General features: G+C 41.4%; 1 protein-coding gene, 2 non-coding genes and 1 pseudogene across 5 annotated transcripts in view; 1 reads left to right on the top strand and 3 right to left on the bottom strand.

Moving 5' to 3' along the window:
• The window catches only part of SNUPN (snurportin 1), a 30,374-nt gene that overhangs the window by 3,195 nt on the left and 7,868 nt on the right, over positions 1 to 19,311 (bottom strand). For all 3 annotated transcript variants that reach the window (XM_016210573.2, XM_016210574.2, XM_016210572.2), the window contains 4 exons: positions 18,710 to 18,814; positions 18,374 to 18,470; positions 16,202 to 16,299; positions 730 to 807 (listed from right to left, as the gene is read on the bottom strand). In XM_016210573.2, coding sequence (XP_016066059.1) covers positions 730 to 807; positions 16,202 to 16,299; positions 18,374 to 18,470; positions 18,710 to 18,814 — 378 coding nt within the window. The remainder of the gene's footprint in view (positions 1 to 729; positions 808 to 16,201; positions 16,300 to 18,373; positions 18,471 to 18,709; positions 18,815 to 19,311) is intronic.
• LOC148094271 (U6 spliceosomal RNA) lies at positions 8,815 to 8,914 on the bottom strand (annotated as a pseudogene).
• On the bottom strand, positions 13,945 to 14,047 carry LOC148094270 (U6 spliceosomal RNA). Its single transcript, XR_015713698.1, has one exon. It is a non-coding gene; the product is annotated as a U6 spliceosomal RNA (small nuclear RNA).
• Positions 15,960 to 16,063, top strand: LOC148094269 (U6 spliceosomal RNA). The gene has a single exon (XR_015716315.1). It is a non-coding gene; the product is annotated as a U6 spliceosomal RNA (small nuclear RNA).

Here is a 19,311-nt window from a genome sequence, read left to right as displayed (position 1 = left end):
GTCATATATTTAATCATTGAATGGATAAGAAACACACTTGGACTATCATCCTGTACTGTGGGATCTTGGGGAAGGCAGTCCCCTCTCTGAGCCTATATCTCATCTGTAAAATGAGGGAACTGACTAGATGAGGTCACTCTCAGCCCAGATATAAGAGCAGAGGTTATGAAAATGTTCATGAACCATGATTATCAACATCACTGGGGGAACTTAGAAATGCAAATTCTCAGGCTTTACCTTAGACCTACTGAATCAGAAATTCTGGGGCGGAAGCCTAGGAGTCTGTTTTACCAGGCCTCCCATTGCTGCTGATGCATGCTACAATTTGTTAAACATGGTACTAGAATTCTAAATACCTTATTAACAAAAGCAGTTATTAGCATTTTACACCAACCACTATTTATTGAGAGCCTACCATAAGTACCATGCTAGGAAGACGTGCATATTTTTATCATTTGGTTCTTAGAACAGCCCTGTAAAATATGTATTAATCCTATTATTCAGATGAAGAAACTAAGGCCAAGTGATGTTTTTAACTTATCCTAGTAATTGTTAAAGCCAAAACTGGAATTCAGATCTGGATAACTGTTAAGTCTGTAATCTTCCCATTATGCTGTACTGTCCCAAAAATAATAATTTCATTCATAATGATTATATTTAATAGACCAAACTAAACCAACCCAAACCAATCCACGTAAAGAATCCTGCAACCCTAACCCCAGGTCTTACGGGATTGAGCTTGGTGTTCTCTCCCAGTCCTTCTTCTTCTGGTAACTTTGAATGCATCCAGTAGAATCGGAAATCAGTCTGTCACAGTGAAGGAAAAGAGAAAGATAAAATACAGCTCATCTCAAACTATAATAGGAACAAAAAGCCCCATTCTAAATAGACACCTGATTTATGAAGACCTAAGCCCTTCTATCATTACCCTCATTTCCCTTAAATTACTGCCATTACTGTCAGGAAGAATTTATAAAATCTTTGAAGATCTTATTACTTTTGTAATAGCCTCTTATGCTTTCATTCTTTCTTGTCAGATGCATTTGGAGGAGCTTTCAGACACCTGAGTTATTTTTATTTTTATATTTTTTAAATATATCTTTATTGATTTCAGAGAGAGTAAAGGAGAGGGAGAGAGAGAGATAGAAACATCAATGATGAGAGAGTCATTGATCGAGCCCGCAACCCGGGCATGTGCCCTGACCAGAAATCGAACCCCGATCGCCTGGATCCCAGATCCATGCTCAATCGCTGAGCCACTCCCAGCTGGGCAGACACTTGAGCTTTTAAAGGTGCTGCTTTCTGGCCTGCAGCTTTCTAGGCAGGAACCCTTCGGGCAGGGGCCTTCTTGCCTACAATAGTCACTTTTTTTAAAAAAAAAGAATAGTTTACTGATTTTTAGAGAGACAGGGAGAGAAACATTGATGTGAGAGCACAACATCAATCGGCTGCCTCCTGCACACCCCACCAGGGATGGAGCCTGCAACCTGGGCATGTGCCCTGACTGGAAATAGAAGCGGCAACCTTTACCAGCAGCTGAGGACACCCAACCAACTGAGCAATGCCAGCCAGTGCCAGTTATCACGTTTTTATTTTATTTTCTGTGTTCACTTGGCCAAGTGACATGTCTCTGAGCCTCAGACCTCTCACGTGTAAAATGGAGATAATGGTAATACATCTCACCAGCCAGTGCCAGTGAAACTTTTGCAGAAGCTGCTGTAGCTGCACCTTTAGCAGCAGGTGCTTTTTCAGGAGCTTACAGGAGAGCTGCCTTTTTCTTTTTCTAATCCTCACCTGAGAATATTTTTCCCATTGATTTTTAGAGTGGAAGGGAGGCGGGGGAAAGACAAAGAGAAAGAGAGAGACAGTGAGACATCGATTGGCTCCCTCCCGCATGCACCCCAAAGGAAATGTAGGCCACCCAGCCAACCTCCATGAAGAGCCTGAACACCATGTTGGTGGGGTTCAGCAAGGAAGAAGACCTGAAGATTTTTTTTTAAATATATATCTTTATTGATTTCAGAGAGGAAGGGAGAGGAAGAGAGATAGAAACATCAATGATGAGAGGCACTGATATGCTGCCTCCTGCATGCCCCCGACTGGAGATCGAGCCTGCAACCAGGCATGTGCCATGACTGGGAATCGAATTGAGATCTCCTGGATCATAGGTTGATGCTCAACCACTGAGCTATGCCGGCCAGGCAGATGATTTTTTTTTTTAATCCAGTATTATTATTAATAGCAGTAGACCCAGTATTTATTATGGAAGAACTACTATGTGTCCAGCTCCAAGCTAAGAACTTTACAAACATAATCTTATTAATGCTCAACCATCCTGTGAGATGTATTACCATTATCTCCATTTTACACGTGAGAGGTCTGAGGCTCAGAGACATGTCACTTGGCCAAGTGAACACAGAAAATAATAAGGGACTGCCTGGCTGGTGTGGCTTGGTGGTTGAGCATCAATCCATGAACCAGGAGGTGACGTTTCCATTCCCAGTCAGGGCACATGCCAGAGCCACGAGCTTGATCCTCAGTAGGGGGTGGGCAGGAGGCAGCCGATGGATGATTCTCTCCTTTATCACTGATGTCTCTTTCTCTCTCTCTCTCCCTCTCCCTTCCTCTCTCTTAAATCAATAAAAACATATTTAAAAAAAAATACAAAGGGACCAGGGCTCTACAACTCCAAATCACATTAGGTCAACCTTGTTTTATTTTAATCCTAAGGATTAGGAACTATTATATAGTTATAACTTCCCATAAACTACTTGATTCTCTGAATCACTGATATGTACCTTACTGTACTTATGTCGTTTTCTTGCCCTACTTTAGCTTTCAGAAATTAAAAAACAACAGTCTTTTCTTTATAAGAACATAGGTGGTTTTAGTTACCAAATTCATGTATTGTAAATGCATGTTAGAAAATATCCTTAAACAGAATTACAGGAAAATATGTTCTAGACTGAATTTATGACTACCGAATTTTAGGTTTGGCTCTGCACTGGAGCAAGGTACTTAATATCTGTGGCTCTCAAATTCCATATCTGTAAGATTAGAAATAAAAGTACTTACCTTATAGGGATGTTGTAAGGAATTCAATGACATAATGCTCAAAATTGCCTAGCAATGCACATCATGGAGAATACTGCTAAAATGAGGAGCATGTTAAGAGTTTCAAAGTACCACCACTGAGCAGATAAAGAAACCTAGCTTTGAGGAATGACTATGAAAAGAAACAGTCTATGGTGATAACTCATGATTCTCACACTTGGCCTGCATGAGAATCACCTGCAGGTTTGTTAAAACATAAACCAACCCCATAGTTTCTAATTCAGTAGGTCTGAGAACTTGCATTTCTTTACTTTTTATTCAACTAGAGTTGAAACTCCATATTATTTTATCTTAGTTTTGGTGTAGAGCATAGTGTTTAGACATTTATATAATTTACAAAGTGATCCCCTTGATGTCTAGTACCCACCTGACACCATATGTAGTTATTACAAAATTATTGACTATATTCCCTCTGCTATACTTTCCATCCCTGTGACTATTTTGTAACGACCAATTTGTACTTCTTAATCCCTTCACGTTTTTAAGCCAGTCCCACAGCTCCCTTCAATCTGGCAACCATCACTTTGTTCTCTGTATCTGCATCTGTTTCTGTGCTCTTTGATAACTTATATTGTTCTTTAGATTCCACATGTAAATGAAACCATATATTATTTATCTTTCCCTATCTGACTTATTTCACTTAGCATGTTACTTCCCAGGTCAATCCACGTTGTCACAAATACTAAGAATTCATTCTTTTTCATGACCAAGTAATATTGCCTAGTACATGTCTCACATCTTCTTTATCCAATACTCTACTTGGGTTGCTTGGTATCTTGGCTATTGTAAGTAGGAGTGTATATATCTTTTAGAATTAGTATTTTGGAGTTCTACCAATAAATACCCAGAGACAGAACTGCTGTATAATAAAATAGGTCCAGTTTAAATTATCTGAGTAATCTCCATGCTGTTTTCTATAGAGGCTGCATCAATTTGCAATACAACAAAAAGTTCACAAGTGTGCCTTTCTCCTCCACATCCTTATCAACACTTGTTGTTTGCTGATTTATTGATGATAGCCATTCTGACAGGCATGTGGTTATATCATTGTGGTTTTAATTAGCATTTCCCTGATGATTAATAACATTGAACATCTTTTAATATTTCTACTGGTCGTCCACATGCTCTCTTTCTTTTCCTTTTAATGTATCTTTACTTTGAAAGTATTACAGATGTCCCCTTTTTTCCCCCACCAATCCTCTCCATCCTGCATCACCCCCCTTCCAGGCTTTCACCACACTATTGTTATGTGTCCACGGGTTATGCATATATGCATGAAAGTTCTTAGGTTAATCTCTACCCACCTTCTCCCTCCCCTCCCCTTCTCTCTGAGAGTCCTCAGTCTGTCCCATGCTTCTATGTCTCTAGATCTATTTTATTCATTGGTTTGTTTTGCTCATTAGGGATCCACATATGAGTGAAATCATGTAATACTTGTCTTTCTCTGACTGGCTTATTTCACTTAGCATAATACTCTTCAAGTACCTCCATGCTGTCTCAAAGGATAAGATATCCTCCTTTTTCACAGCTGCATCATATTCCATGGTGAAGATGTACCACAGCTTTTTTATCCACTCATCTACTGATGGGCACTTGGGCTGTTTCCAGAGCTTAGCTATTGTAAATTGTGCTGCTATGAATATAGGGGTGCATAAATTCTTTCTAGTGTTTCGGGTTTCTTAGGATCTAGTCCTAGAAGTGGGAATACTAGGTCAAATGGCAGTTCCATTTTTAATTTTTTGAGGAAACTCCATACTGTTTTCCATAATAGCTGTATACCAGCATTCCCACCAGCAGTGTATCTGAGAAGATACTTGATATGATTTAAATCTTCTTGACTTGTAGAGACTTGATTTGTGTCCTAACATGTAGTTTACATTCGAGAATGTTCCATGTGCACTTAAGAATATATATTCTGCAGCTCTGGGGTTAAAAGTTCTGTAAATGTCCATTAAGTCCATCTGGTCTAGCATTATTTAGAGTTACTGTTTCCTTGTTGATTTTTTGTCTGGAAGTTCTCTCCAGTGAAGTCAGTGCAGTGTTAAAGCCCTCCATTCTGACTGTATTGCTGTTGATCTCTCCCTTAAAGTCCTCCAGAAGTGTTTGAGGTTTTTTTTTCAGGCAGTGTGAGTCTTTTGTTCTGAGGTGGGTCTCTTGTAGATAGCACATATTTGGATCAGGTTTTCTTATCCATTCAGCTACCCTATGTCTGCTTGGAGCATTTGAAGCACTTACATTGAAGGTTATTATTAATAGGTACTTATCTATTGCGATGTTAATTCTTTATGCCTATGTTCTCTCTATTTCTACTTCTTATTACAGCAGTGCCTTTACTATTTTTTCAATGCTGATTTGGAGGTAAGAAACTCACTCCCTTTAGCCTTTTTTTGTCTGGGAAGCTCTTTATTTCACCACCTATTCTGAATGATAGGCCTGCTGGATAGAGTAGTCTTGGTTTCAGATCCTTGCTTTTCATTACCTTGAATACTTCATGCCATTCCTTTCTGGCCTGTAGAGTTTCTGATGAGAAGTCAGCTGACAGCCTTATGTGAGCTCCTTGTAGGTAATAGATTACTTTTCTCTTGCTGCCTTTAAGAGTCTCTTTTTGTCTTGAATTCTTAGCATTTTAATTTGTGTCTGGGTGTGGGCCTCTTTGGGTTCTTTTTGCTTGGGAGACTGTGCCTCCTGAACTTGTATGACTTTTTCCTTGGCCAGGTTAGGGAAGTTTTCTGCCATTATTTCTTCAAACAGGTTTTCTACCCCTTGGATACTTTCTTCCCCTTTGGGTATTCCCATGTGAATATTGTTACATTTCATGTTGTCCCACAGACCCCTTAGACTGTTCTCCTGTTGTTTTTCTTTTTGGTTCTCTGATTGAATGATTTTTTTCTATCCTGTGTTCTAATTCTCTGATTCGATCCTCAGCATCCACTAATCTGCTGTTTATTCCTTCCAAAGTATTCTTTATTTCTGCTAGGCCATTCTAAATTTCCTTAATAGTTTCCATCTTTCCTCAGCATCCTTACAAACAGTATTCTGAACTCTATTATCTGATAAACTGCTTATCTCTATTTCATTTAGCTCTTGTTTTGGAGACTTCTCTTGTTCTTTCATTTGGGGCTTGTTATTTTGTCTCCCCATTTGGGCTCCCTGTTTGGGTTTGTATCTATATATTAGGACTCCCAAGCATTTGGAGGGACTCTGGTGCAGGACCAATGTCAGATACTGTTTGTGACTGGCCCTGAGTACCCTTTTTGGAGCTATCATCACTCGACATCTTGTGGCTCCCTCTGCTGGGGTTCAGTGGGTTTGGAAAGGACCAAGGTCTGCTTTTCCAAGCCCTAGGTCCAGAAGCAAATCAGGCAAACTCAAAGCACCCAGAAGCTGATTGTTTTTCAGTCTCTTAACGAACCTCAGGCTGTAGAAACTCCACATGCTGGGGGCGAGGGCTTTTACAACAGGGTGGTGCAATTGCTTCCCCTGCAGGCAAAAGCTGCCTGGGTGGTGATGGTAAACATATGCCTGAGAAATATGTCCTCTGCACTATGAAGGAATTACTCAGTACAGGAATCCAGGTGGCTGCGACCCAAGGTCTGTCTCCATAGTCAACAACCCTGGATTCTCCTCACATAGCTTGATTTCACTCTGCCCTTTCTCTGCTGGAGCCCAAGGTGAGCAGCTGCACATGAAATTTTGTGTGTTGGCCCTTTAAGAGGGTGCCTGAATTTCTAGCCATCTCTTCCTGGCAGACAGAAACCCTGCTGCTTTCACAAGATGTTATGTGAACACCTTTTTCAGTTCTGGTATCTTGGTTGGGGAACCCAGCTTGTGGTTTAGACCTCAGAATTCTCAGTGGGAATCCCCCACAGCTGAGATATCCCTCTGGACTTTCAGCTCCTGTCTGTGGGAGCCTGGCCAACTCTCTTGAGCCTCTACACTTCCTACCAGTCCCTATGACTTTATGTCTGCTTTATGTCCTTGGTTATGAGGGTGCTCTCCAGCTAGTCTTCAGTTGATTATCCAGGATGACTTCTCTTTATTTTAGTTGTAATTCCAGTTTGGTCCTGGGAGAATGTCAGTGTAGCTTCCACTTAATCCTCTGTCATCTTGGAATCCCATATGTCCTCTTTGAAGATATGTCTATTTAGGTCCTCTCCCCATTTTTTAATTGGTTGTTTGACTTTTGGTGTTAAGGTGTATGAGTTCTTTATAAATTTGGGATATTAACCCCTTAATTGGATGTATCACGGGTGAATACATTCTCTCATTCAGTAGGTTGTCCTTTTGTTTTGTTGATGGTTTCCTTTGCTGTGCAAAAACTGTTTAGTTTGATGTAGTTGCATTTGTTTATTTTTTCTTGTTTACCTTGCCCAAGGAGATACATCAGGAAAAATATTACTACGAGCAATGTCAGAGTGTTTACTGCCTATGTTTCCTTTTAGGAGTTTTATGGTTTTTGGGTCTTGCATTTAAGTTCTTAATCCATTTTGAGTTTATTCTTGTCTATGCTTTAAGTGGTATAGTTTCATTTTTTTGCACATATCTGTCCAGTTTACCCAGTACCATTTAGTGAATACAGTGTGTCTTTATCCCATTTGATATTCTTGCCTCCTTTATCATAAATTAACTGACTATACAAGTTAGGTTTACTTCTGCGCTTTCTATTCTGTTCCATTGATCTATGAGTCTGTTTTTCTGCCAGTACCATGGCATTTTGATTACTATAACCTTGTAGTATAGTTTCTTATCAGGTAGCATGATACTTCCAACTCTGTTATTCCTTCTCAAGAATGCTGTGGCTATTTGTGGCCTTTTGTGGTTCCACATAAATTTAAAATTATTGCCCAGCCAGCATGACCTATGATCCAGGAGGTCACTGTTTGATTCCCAGTCAGGGCACATGCCCAGGTTGCAGTCTTGATCCCTAGTAAGGGGAATGCAGGAGGCAGCCAATCAGTGACTCATCATTGATGTTTCTCTCCCTCTCCCTTCCTCTCTCTGAAATCAATACATATTTAAATAAATAAATAAATAAGTAAATAAATAATAAATAAATACATTTAGAATTATTTGCTCTACTTCTGTAAAAAGCGCCACTGTCATTTTGATACGGATTGCACAGAACCTATTGATTGCTTTAGACAGTACAGACATTTTAACGATGTTAATTCTTCCTATCCATAAGCATAGTATATGCTTCATTTGTACCTTCTTCAATTTATTTCTTCTATAGATTTTTGTTGGAATCATTAGAGTTCTCTCTATAGTAGCATGCCATCTACAAATAGTGAATTTACTTCATTTTTAAAATAAATTTTTGTCCTGTCCGGTGGGGCTGTTGGATATTGTCCTGTGCACTGAAAGGTTGCAGGCTCAATCCCTGGTAGGGGGTGCCCAGGAGGCAGCAGATCAATGTCTCACTCTCACATCAATGTTTCTCTCTCCCTTTCCCTCCCTCTCTAAAAACCAAAAAAAAAATTTTTTTTAAATTGTATTTCTCAACTATAGTTGACATACAATATTATATTAGTTTCAGATGGACCACAGTGATTATCTATATAACTTATGAAGTGGTCACCCTGATATGTTTAGTATCCATCCGATACCAGTTATTTCAATATTATCAACTAGATTCCTTATGTTGTACTCCACATCCCTGTGACTATTTTGTAAGTGCCAGTTTTTACTTCTTAATCCCCCAAATATTAATGCTTCATGAATTTGCATGTCATCCTTGCTCACAGGCCATGCTAATCTCTGTATCATTTCATTTTAGTATGTGTGCTGCTGAAGTAAGCAACTGTACGTCTTGTCTATAAAGTTTAAAAATTTTTCAAATTGATTTTTGAGAGGGACAGAGAGAGAGAAACATAGACTTATGCATTAATTGGTTGATTCTTGTATGTGACCTGACCAGGGACCAAACCCACAACCTTGGTGTATCTAGACCGTACTCCAACAGACCTACCCGGCAGGTGCAAAAGCTTTACTTCTCCTTTTCCAATTTGCATACCTTTTATTTCATTTTCTTGTCTGATTGCTGGGGCTAGGAGCTCCAGTATTATGTTGAATAAAAGTGGTGCAAATAAACATCTTTGTATTGTTCCTAATCTTAAAGAAAACACTTAGAGCTTTTCCCCATTGGGTATAATGTTAGTTGTGGGTTTGTCATACATGGCCTTTATTGTGTTGAGGTATGTTCCTTCTATTCCCACTTTGCTGAGACTTTTTATCATAAAAGGCTGCTGAATTTTGTCAAATGTCTTTTCTTTTTATTTACTGATTGCTTTTATAGAGAGAGGAAGGGAGAAAGACACAGATTGTCATTCCACTTATTTATGCATTCACTGACTGAATTCTAGTATATCCCCTAACCAGAGATTGAATCTGCAACATTGGGGTATCAGGCCAATACAAATTAACTGAGCTACCCAGCCAGGGCTCAAATGCTTTTCTTGCATCTACTAATATGATCGTATTTTTATCCTTCATTTTGTTTATGTGGTTATGTCTTGTTAATTGTTTTGGAGATATTGAACCAACTTTGTTTCCTAGGAATAAAGCCCACTTGGTCATTAAAAATTCACTTGTGTGACATCCAGTCCAGAGCTTATGTCTGTTGAGAGATTTTGATTACTGATTCGATTTCAGTTGGTAGTAATTGGTCTGTTCAGATATTGTTTTTTCTTGATTAAGTCTTAGGAGATTGTATGTTTCTAGAACTTTATTCATTTCTTCTAGATTGGCTAATTTGTTGGAATAGAATTGTTTGTATATTTTCTTTTTTTTTAAATGTTTTGTTAATCAATTTTAGAGAGGAAAGGAGAAGGAAACAGAGAGAGAAACTGATGAGAGAGACATCAGATGCCTCCTGCATGCCCTCCTACTGGGATTGAACCCAAAACTCAGGCATGTGTCCTGACTGGAGATCAAACAAGGGGCCTCTTGGTGCATGGGTCAATGCTCAACCACTGAGCCACACCAGCCAGGCTGTAGTATTTTCTTGTAATCCTTTGTATTTCCATGGTGTCAGTTGTCACTTCTCTTTCATTTGATTTTATTTGGGTCCTTTCTTTTATTTATCTTTTTATCCTCACCCAGGGACATGTTATTTTTGATACAAGGGATGGGGAGAAACATCAAGCTTAGAGAAACATCGATCGGTTGCCTCCCTTACACTCCCTGAGACTGAACCTGCAACCTAGGTATGTCCCCTGACAGGGAATCAAACCTGTAACCTTTTGGTGTATGGGATGATGCTCCAACCAACTGAGCCAGGGCTCTCCTACTGTTGATAAGCCTGGTTAAAGGATTATCCATCTTTTTTATCTTTTCAAAGAACCAGCCTTTGGATTTCCTTTTTTTTTTTTTTTTAAGGCTTTTTTATTTCCACTTTCATCTTTATTAACTTCCGTCTACTCAATTTGGGCTGTTTGTTGTTTTTTCTAGCTTCTTTAATTGCAAAGTTAGATTGTCTGAGATTTTTCTTGTTTCCTGAGGTATGCTATATTGCAACGAATTTCTTGTTAGGACTGCTTTCACTGTGTCTCACTTTGGTTTGTTGTGTTTTCATTTTTCTCAAGATATCTTTTGATTTTTTCCTTGAGCTTACTGCTAACACATTCACTGTTTAGTTACATGTTATTTAGCCTCTGTGTGTGTCTGTGTTTTTGCTTTTTTCTTGTAAGACATTTGTAATTTCATACCATTGTGGTCGGAAAAGATGCTTGGTATGATTTCAATCTTCTTAAATTCAATAAGACCTGTTTTCTGGCCTAATGAATGTGCACTTAAAAAGAATGTATATTCTGCTGCTTTAGGTGAAATGCTTTAAAAATATCAATTAAATCCATCTAGTATGAAGTGTCACTGTTTCCTTGTTAATTTTCTTTTTTGGAAAATCAATCTATAGATTGCTTTGGATAAAGATGGATTGTTAAAGTCCCCTACTATGATTATAATTCTGTAGATCTCTCCCTTTATGTCTCTCCATATTTGCTTTATATTATAAAGCAGCATAGGTGCTTCTATATTGGGTGCATAAATGTTTACAAGGATTGTATCTTGTTGCTTTATCATTATAAAATGTCCTTCTTTGTATCTTATTACAGCGTTTGTTTTAAAATCTATTTTGTCTTGATGTAATTATTGCTACCTCAGCTTTTTTTTTTTTGCATTTACAAAAAAATATCTTTTTCCATTCCTTTACTTTCATTGTGTCTTTCAATCTGAAATAGGTCTCTTGTAGAGAGCATACGTATTGGATTATTTTATTGTCCATTCATATACCTTATGTCTTTCTTTTTAAATCTTCACCTGAGGATATTTTTTCCATTGCTCTTCAGACAGTGGAAGGGAGAGAAAGGCAGAGAGAGAAGCATTGATGTGAGAGAGACACATCGACTAGTTGCCTCTCACACGTGCCCTGACTGCGGCTGGGTATCGAGCCTGCAACCCAGGTGTGTGCCCCTGGCTGGAATAAAACCCAGGACCCTTCAGTCTGCAGGCTGACGCTTTACAGGCTGGAGCTCCCTTGTAGGTAACTGCTTTTCTCTTGCTGATTTTAATATTCGTTGTCTTTAACCTTTGCCATTTTAAGTATAATGTGTCTTGGTGTTGGCTTCTTTGGGTTCATCTTGTTTGGGACTCTCTGCGCCTCCTGGACTTGTACGTTTATTTACTTCACCAGCTGAGGGAAGTTTTCGGTCATTATTTCTTCGAATAGGTTTGCAATCCCTTGCTCTCTCTCTCCTCCTTCCGATACTCCTATGATGCGAACATTATTCTTGATATTGTCCCAAAGACAGTATCATTTTTTAAAATGAAGATTTTAAAACAATTCTCATTTTTAAAATTCTATTTTCTTTTTGATATTCCAATTGGGTGTTTTCTGCTACCTTGTCTTCCAATCATTGATTCGATCCTCGGCTTCACCTATCTGCTACTGATTCCTTGTAGTGTATTCTTCATTTCAGTTATTGCATTCCTTATTTCTGACTGGTTCTTTTTTTTATGATTTCTATGTCCTTTTTTATGCTTACTATCTCTTTACTGATGTTCTAAGTTCCTCGATCATCCTTATATCCAGTGTTTTGAACTGTTATCTGGTAGACTGCTTACCTCCATTTTGTTTACTTGTCTCTCACTTTTCTCCTGTTCTTCCATTTGGAACATGATTCTTTGTCTCCTCATTTGGCTGTTTTTTTTTAAATCCTCACTCACGGATATTTTTTCCATTGGTTTTCAGAGAGAGTGGTGCAGGGGAGAGAGAGAGAGACAGACGGAGAGACAGAGAAAAACATCGATGTGAGAAAGACACATCAATTGGTTGCCTCTCGCATGCTCCCTGACCAGGGCTGGGGATCAAGCCTGCAGCTGTGGTACATGCCCTTGGCTGAATCGAACCTGGGACCCTGCAGTCCACAGGCCGACACTCTAACCCCTGACCCAAACTGGCTAGGGGTGTTTGTCTGTTTCTATGTATTAAATAGATCTGCTACATCTCTCATTCTTGGCAGAATGGCCTTATGTAGTAGGTGTCCCTGGCACCCAGTGGCTCAGTCTCCCTGATCACTTGAGGTGGGTGCTAGAGGAGTATCCTCTGTGTGCGTTGTGTGTGCCCTCCTTTTTTAATTGAGCCTTGATTGCTGTTGGCATGTCGGAGGGTAGGGTTAACCCTCAAGCTCACTGCCTGCGAGTACTGGCCATGACCACAGTGTACAACCTGCTGTGTAGGGGCTAACCCCACAGAGTAGGATTCTACCGAGCAGGGTCTGGTGTGTGCCAAGACCATCCTTTGGGTGTGCTTCTTGTAGACCTAATTAGGTGATGCTATGTTGTGGTCTGAAGCCATCCACAAAGTGTGTTGGTTCTAGGGCCTCTTGGGAGGGCTTACTGTTCAGGACAAGTTCAGCCTCTGCCTGTGACCAACCCAGTGCTACCGGTAGCACCTACAAAGTCATCCACAGTTGCTAACTACCTGTGGTGTGCCTGGAGACACATGGAAGAGGCCACACTGTGAGGCCATTGCTGCTACCAGTACCAAGCCTAGGGCCACTCAGCTAAAGACTCTGGGCATCCAGAGGCCTAAGGTCTACTTCTGCCTGCTGGCTGATGGCAAGGGTCAGCTGCTGAGTTTCCAGTGGGCCCTGGCCAGTGTGACTCAGTGGTTAGAGTGCAGGCCGTGAACCGAAGGGTCGCACGTTAGATTTCCAGTCAAGGGCACGTACCTTAGTTACAGGTTCGATCCCTGACCTTGGTCAGGGCTCAGGCAGGAGGCAAACAATCCATGTGTCTCTCTCACATCAATGTTTCTCTCTCTCTCTCCCCTCTCTCCCCCCACCCTCCCTTCCACTTTCTTTAAAAATCAATGAAAAGCCTGGCCGGGTGTGGCTCAGCAGTTGAGCATCGACCTAGGACCCAGGAGACAGGGGTTCAATTCCCAGTCAGGACACATGCCCAGGTTGCAGGCTAGGCAGCCAATCAATGACTCTCTCATCATTGATGTTTCTATCTCTCTCTCTCTCTCCCCCTCCTTTCCTCTCTCTGAAATCAATAAAGATATATTTAAAAAAAAAATCAATGAAAAAAATATCCTCACATGAGGATTAACAAAACTAAAGAAAGAAAAAAAAGAGAGTCTCAAGTAGTACACCAGTTAGGTGAGGCAGGGTCTCAGGGAGTTACCAGGGTAGTGCAAGTGGTGTTCAGGTTAATGCAGATTCAAACTTTGTGTCAGTGCTGAGCCTGGAACCAGTCAGCAAAAGGAAGAGGGTACACTGATGCCAGCCACCACACACCTGGGGCCAGCAGACTTTTCAGGTTTTTAAAAAAAATATGGAATGCTTCATGAATTTGCGTGTCATCCTTGCACAGGGTCCATGCTAATCTTCTCTGTATCATTCCAATTTTAGTGTATGTGGTGCTGAAGCAAGTTGGAGAGTTTTTAAAGAAAGGCTGAAGCCTGGGCCAAGACCAGCTGCCTGTTACTGGAAAAGCCTCTGGCAGTAGGAGAACTGGGTCAGGCAGGGTCCAGGGAGTCATCAGGGTAGAGTGAGTGGAGGTTACCAAGTTAATGCTGATTCAGATTTGGCCCTGTGGGCTACGCACTCAATACAGGTACAATGCAGCTGTCTCTTCAGCCCTCACCCTGAAGTCACACAACAAAGTTTCTCCCCGTATGTCTCTGGCACCCCCCTGAGCCGCTGTCACTTCACTAGTGCCCAGGGTGAGTGCTTGAAAACAAGGGTCTGTGTATGGTCCCTTTAAGAGGACACCTGGGACCCTGACTGAGTTGGCTCAGTTGGGTGGAGCATCATCCTGTACACCAGAAGGTTGTGGGTTGGATTCTCAGTCTGGGTACATACCCAGGTTGTGGGTTCAATCCCCAGTCAGGGATTAAATGTGGGAGGCAACAGATCAATATTTCTTCCTTACATTCAGTATTTCTCTCTTACATCGATGTTTCTCTCTCCCTCCCTCTCTGAGATCAATTTTAAAAAGAGAATAAAAGAGGACATCCGGGTTTCCAGCAGCCTACAATCTCATTCAATGGACTGGACAGAATCCTCACTGATTTGTACAGCCAGATGTTATATGGACTCCCCTTCTTGGCACTGGTACCTAGGGCTGGTGTGACCAGTGTGGAGCTGCGACCCCTCATTCTTAAGGGGGGTAGCTGAGATATGTCTCCCAATTCACGGCTGTGGAGCCAGCCTTTTTTAGTCTCTGCCCCTCTTAACAGTATGAGGCTGGGACCCCTCACTTATCAACTTATCAGAGGTGGCCTCCATAGCTGAGATATCCCTCCCAATTCTCAACTGCCACATGTGGGTATAGGACTAGCCTGCTTTGCATCTTTGCACTCCTAACAGTCTCAAGGTAGCTGCTTCTTTATATCCTTAGTTATAGGACTTCGATTCAGCTCATTTTCTGTTGGTTCTCCAGGTTGACTATTCTATAATTTAGTTGCAATTTTGGTGTGGTCATGGGAGGAGGCAAGCACAGCGTTTACCTACTTCACCATCTTGAAGGTAACTCCTTGAGAATTTGCATTTCTAACATTGAGCACCATTATGATGAACTTCTGAAAAGAAGTATAAAAAATCACAACTATAAAAGTGGAACAATGCTGGTGGCATACTGGGAACAAAAATAGAACCTGAGGGGCTAATCTCACCTCACCATGATGACTACTATAATCACTTATAAGAATCACCAATCTGAGCCCTGACTAGTGTGGCACAGTAGGCTGGGCGTTGTCCTGTGCACCAAAATGTTGCTAGTTTGATTCCTGGTTCAATTCCTAGTCAGGGCACATGCCCGGGTTGCAGGCTCGATCCCTGGTAGGGAGTGTGCAGGAGGCAGCCAATTGGTGTTTCACTCTCCCATCAATGTTTCTTCTCTCTCTTTCCCTTTCCCTTCTTCTCTAATAATCAAATTTTAAAAAGTCTTAAAAAAAAAAAAAAAAGAAGTACCAAGCTGAGAAAAATACTGGGGGAAACAGAAACTTGAGGGGAGAATACTGGGGCCTCTCCTCACCTGGAAAATCTCCTTCTAGTTATTCCCCTCAGAAATTTGAGGCTTTGTGTTATAGCAAGGAGGCCCTGCCATTTTCAGGGTCAGGATGTGGTTTGTGAAGGAGTGCAGATGGCAAAAGTCCACTGAACGATGTCTTACATTTCACCTTCTCTTTCTTGCTCAAAGGCATCCCCTTCACCCACAATCTTCTCTGACATTAATCCTCCCACACTCTGAGGGCAGGGGGCAGCTGCAGGTTCTACAAAGTCTCAGCCTACCCGTCTGTCCTGTTTCTCTCTTCCCCCGCCTCAAGAGTTTGCTATACTGTGCTCTCTTCAGCATCATATATGCTAAAACTGGAACGATACAGAGATTAGCATGGCCCCTATGCAAGGATGACATGCAAGTTTGTGAAGCATTCCATATTTAAAAAATAATAATATTCCACACTTCCCTTAGTTCCTCCTACTTTAAAAACACACACACAAAAAAACCCACTAATTTAAACACACTCAAAGATACAAGGAACAGAGAAAACAGAAGACACAAGGGGATTATTGTTCCTTACCTGACAGTCATAAAAAGGGTGTCCCCGCCAGCACATCACATCCAGAATGTAGTAGGTCTGCTTTGCCTCACTGTAAATGCAGTCCAAAATGGTGTAGTCTAGGACACAATGCAGAAAGTTGGTACAGGGAGCCCCTCCAATCAGGGTTCCATCCAACACAATCTAGGAAGCCCATCTTAGGGCTTGGGAACTGAGTCCCAAAATCCCTGGTACTTGCAGCAAGCACCAGCACTGAGGTATGAGAATTCAGTGAGGAAAGCATTCTTCATGAAGCAGCTAAAGGGGTAAACTGAGGTAGGTCAAGGCAACCCTTAAGCCAAGTGGAAATTCTGAACTTTTAGATAAATTGGGACATTTACCTACCTCAGAGAAGCTCAAGTTTGAAAGCAAGTAATGATCCATTTTAGTTTACAACTACTTTTTTTTTTTTTTTTTAATATATCTTTATTGATTTCAGAGAGAGGCAAGGAGAGGGAGAGAGAGATAGAAACATCAATCATTGATCGGCTGCCTCCTGCACTCCCGACTGGAGATGGAGCCCGCAACCCGGGCATGTGCCCTGACCAGGAATCAAACCCCCATCTCCTGGATCCTAGGTTGATGCTCAACCGCTGAGCATGGCTACAACTACTTTTTGAGTTCCTATCATGGGCACTGTGTTCTGCAGGAAACATTAACAGTAAGTAGTCCCTGCCTTTAAAAATGTTACAATCTGCCCTGGCCAGCACTGCTCTATGGTTAGAGCATCAGCCTGCCCACCAGAGGGTTGCAGGTTCAATCCCCAGCCCAGGTCTGGATGCATGTGGGCAGCAAACAATCAATGTGTCTCTCTCACATCAATTTTTCTCTCTCTCTCCCCCCCAACCCCTCCCTTCCATTCTCTCTAAAAAAAGAAAAAAATCATTGGAGAAAATATCCTTGGGTGAGGATTAACAAAAATAAATAAGTACAGTAAAGTTACAATATAGTTAAGGAGATAAAATGATCACAGAGGAGCCCTGGCCAGTTTTCTCAGTGGTTAGAGCATCAGGTCTTGGGTTCCATTCCTGGCCAAGGGCAGGTACCTCGGTTGCAGGTTCGATCCCAGCTCTTGAAGGTGGGGCACATGCAGGGGGCAACCAATTGATGTGTCTCTCTCACATCGATGTCTGTCTGTCTGTCTCTCCCTCTCTCCTTTCCTCCCTCCCTCCCCTTCCTCTCTCTCTAAAAATAAAATCAATGGAAAAAAATATTCTCAAGTGAGGATTAACAAACAAAACAAAACAAACCCCACGTGATCACAAGGAAAAGAACCAAGAGCTGAACTATATAGTACAAACTAAGAATAGGAATCCCAGGAAAAAAGGGATTGGAGCAGCATAAAATGCTTCCTAGAAGACATGTGATATGAAGAGTTTTCTGGGATAAGAGAATTAAAACAGGGCAGAGGGGAGGTGGGAGGGCATTCCAGATTACTGACATGGCTTGAGAAAAGGCTCAGAGGTAGAATAAATTTGGTACATGAGGAAAGCAAGATGGCAAGCCAGCTGGACAGAGCTAAAGGTGGATATGGAAAGTAGGGGAAAGATACAAGGACAGGTGGCTATTCTAAAAACCAATAGAGAAGTGTGGGCTCAGTACTGAGGACATGAGGAGCCACCAAGGGAGGCTGAGCAGGCAGAGACAATAGCAGAGTTCAGCCCAACTCTGCCACTTCGTCACTGAATTACCATGGGCAAGTTATTTAACCTCCAAGATCTTAATATCCCTAGCTAGGCTCAGGTGCGAGAGAGAAGCTAAGGTTAGGATAATGATAAAGGAGAAAAGGGAATTTGGCAGGGAAGTCCCAGCAGCATCTTACTGTACATTACACTAGGCATTCTGAGGGAACTTTCTCCAACAAACTGCAGCTGTCACCATGTAATGGCAGTTCATGGGAAAACATGTTGATTTTAATTCAAGGATTTTTTGCCCAGCAGGCCTCGTTGGGCTGCGTCTACTCTGCAGCTGCAGAGGGCTGACAATGAAGGAGATGGCCTGAATTCAGTGGGCAGGACGCTGTCTGTGCACTTTTAAAGGTATGCTTTCAAAGTGGATCTTTAAAACAACTGACCAAGAAATATATACTACCTTTTACTGATTATAAAACTTAATAATTATAAACTTAAAAAACAGACAGTTTTATGTAGGTACCTTTTGCTGTTGTTGAGTTTTGCCTATTGCCCCCTGGCAGAAGCGAGGAAAACCTGTTGACACAGTAACCACTCTTGGTGTAGGCACTGGTAGAACCCTGTTTGGAAAGAAATGTACCATTCTCATTAGGCATCAGCTCTCCTCACCCTCTTGCCTCCACATTCTGCAGGGGTATCATCAGCCCAAAGATGGCTCTCAAAACATCTTCCTACAGGAAAGTGTTTCAATCCCCATGCCAGGCATAGCTGCTGCGGCACAAAAGGAATATGAAGTGCAAAGAATCCCTCTTGCTACAGACAAGGCATGGTGTCGTAAGAAGAGGAGGCAGCTACTCACCCTAGAGGCCACAATAAGTGCTCTTTTTCCAACAGGGCACACGACCACAATCCATTCCTGCCCCAAATCTGAAGGGACGTCAATTAACCACTCAGAAAGCATCAACTGGGAACACAAAATACGGTGTTAAATATCAATAGGGGTGTCCTGCTCCACTGTTTACAATGACAAAGAATCCACGTACTGTATTATATCTATAATGAAAACACAAGTTAAAGAATGAGGGGAGAAAACACTGACAGTGGGACCTCCACCCCACTTACTCTTAGCAGTCAACTTGTCTCCTGCTCAACTGATGGGATGGAGGCCACTCACCGTGAACCTCAATTTCTCTCCTCACCTTCATTACCTGTATTCACACCCATTCTTACTACCTCACCCCCCGTACCTGGGTGATGGGACCCTCTTCCTTTCCTTACTTTGTCTACCCACCTACCATTACCATAATTATTATGTTCCAGGGGCTATACCTTAGAGAGAAATAAGGACCCTGAAATTGAGATGCTCTTAAACTAGGTCATTCTTTCCCAGACTGGTGACACAAATACTATACTAAAGGATGTTAAGAAATCTACCCCAAGAAAGGGGGGCGTTGTGGGAAA

Source organism: Miniopterus natalensis, chromosome 1 (assembly GCF_054644295.1).
Source record: "Miniopterus natalensis isolate mMinNat1 chromosome 1, mMinNat1.hap1, whole genome shotgun sequence".
Lineage (NCBI taxonomy): Eukaryota > Metazoa > Chordata > Mammalia > Chiroptera > Miniopteridae > Miniopterus > Miniopterus natalensis.
Note: the sequence above shows the minus strand (reverse complement) of the source record. Positions and strands in the feature narration are given on the sequence as shown.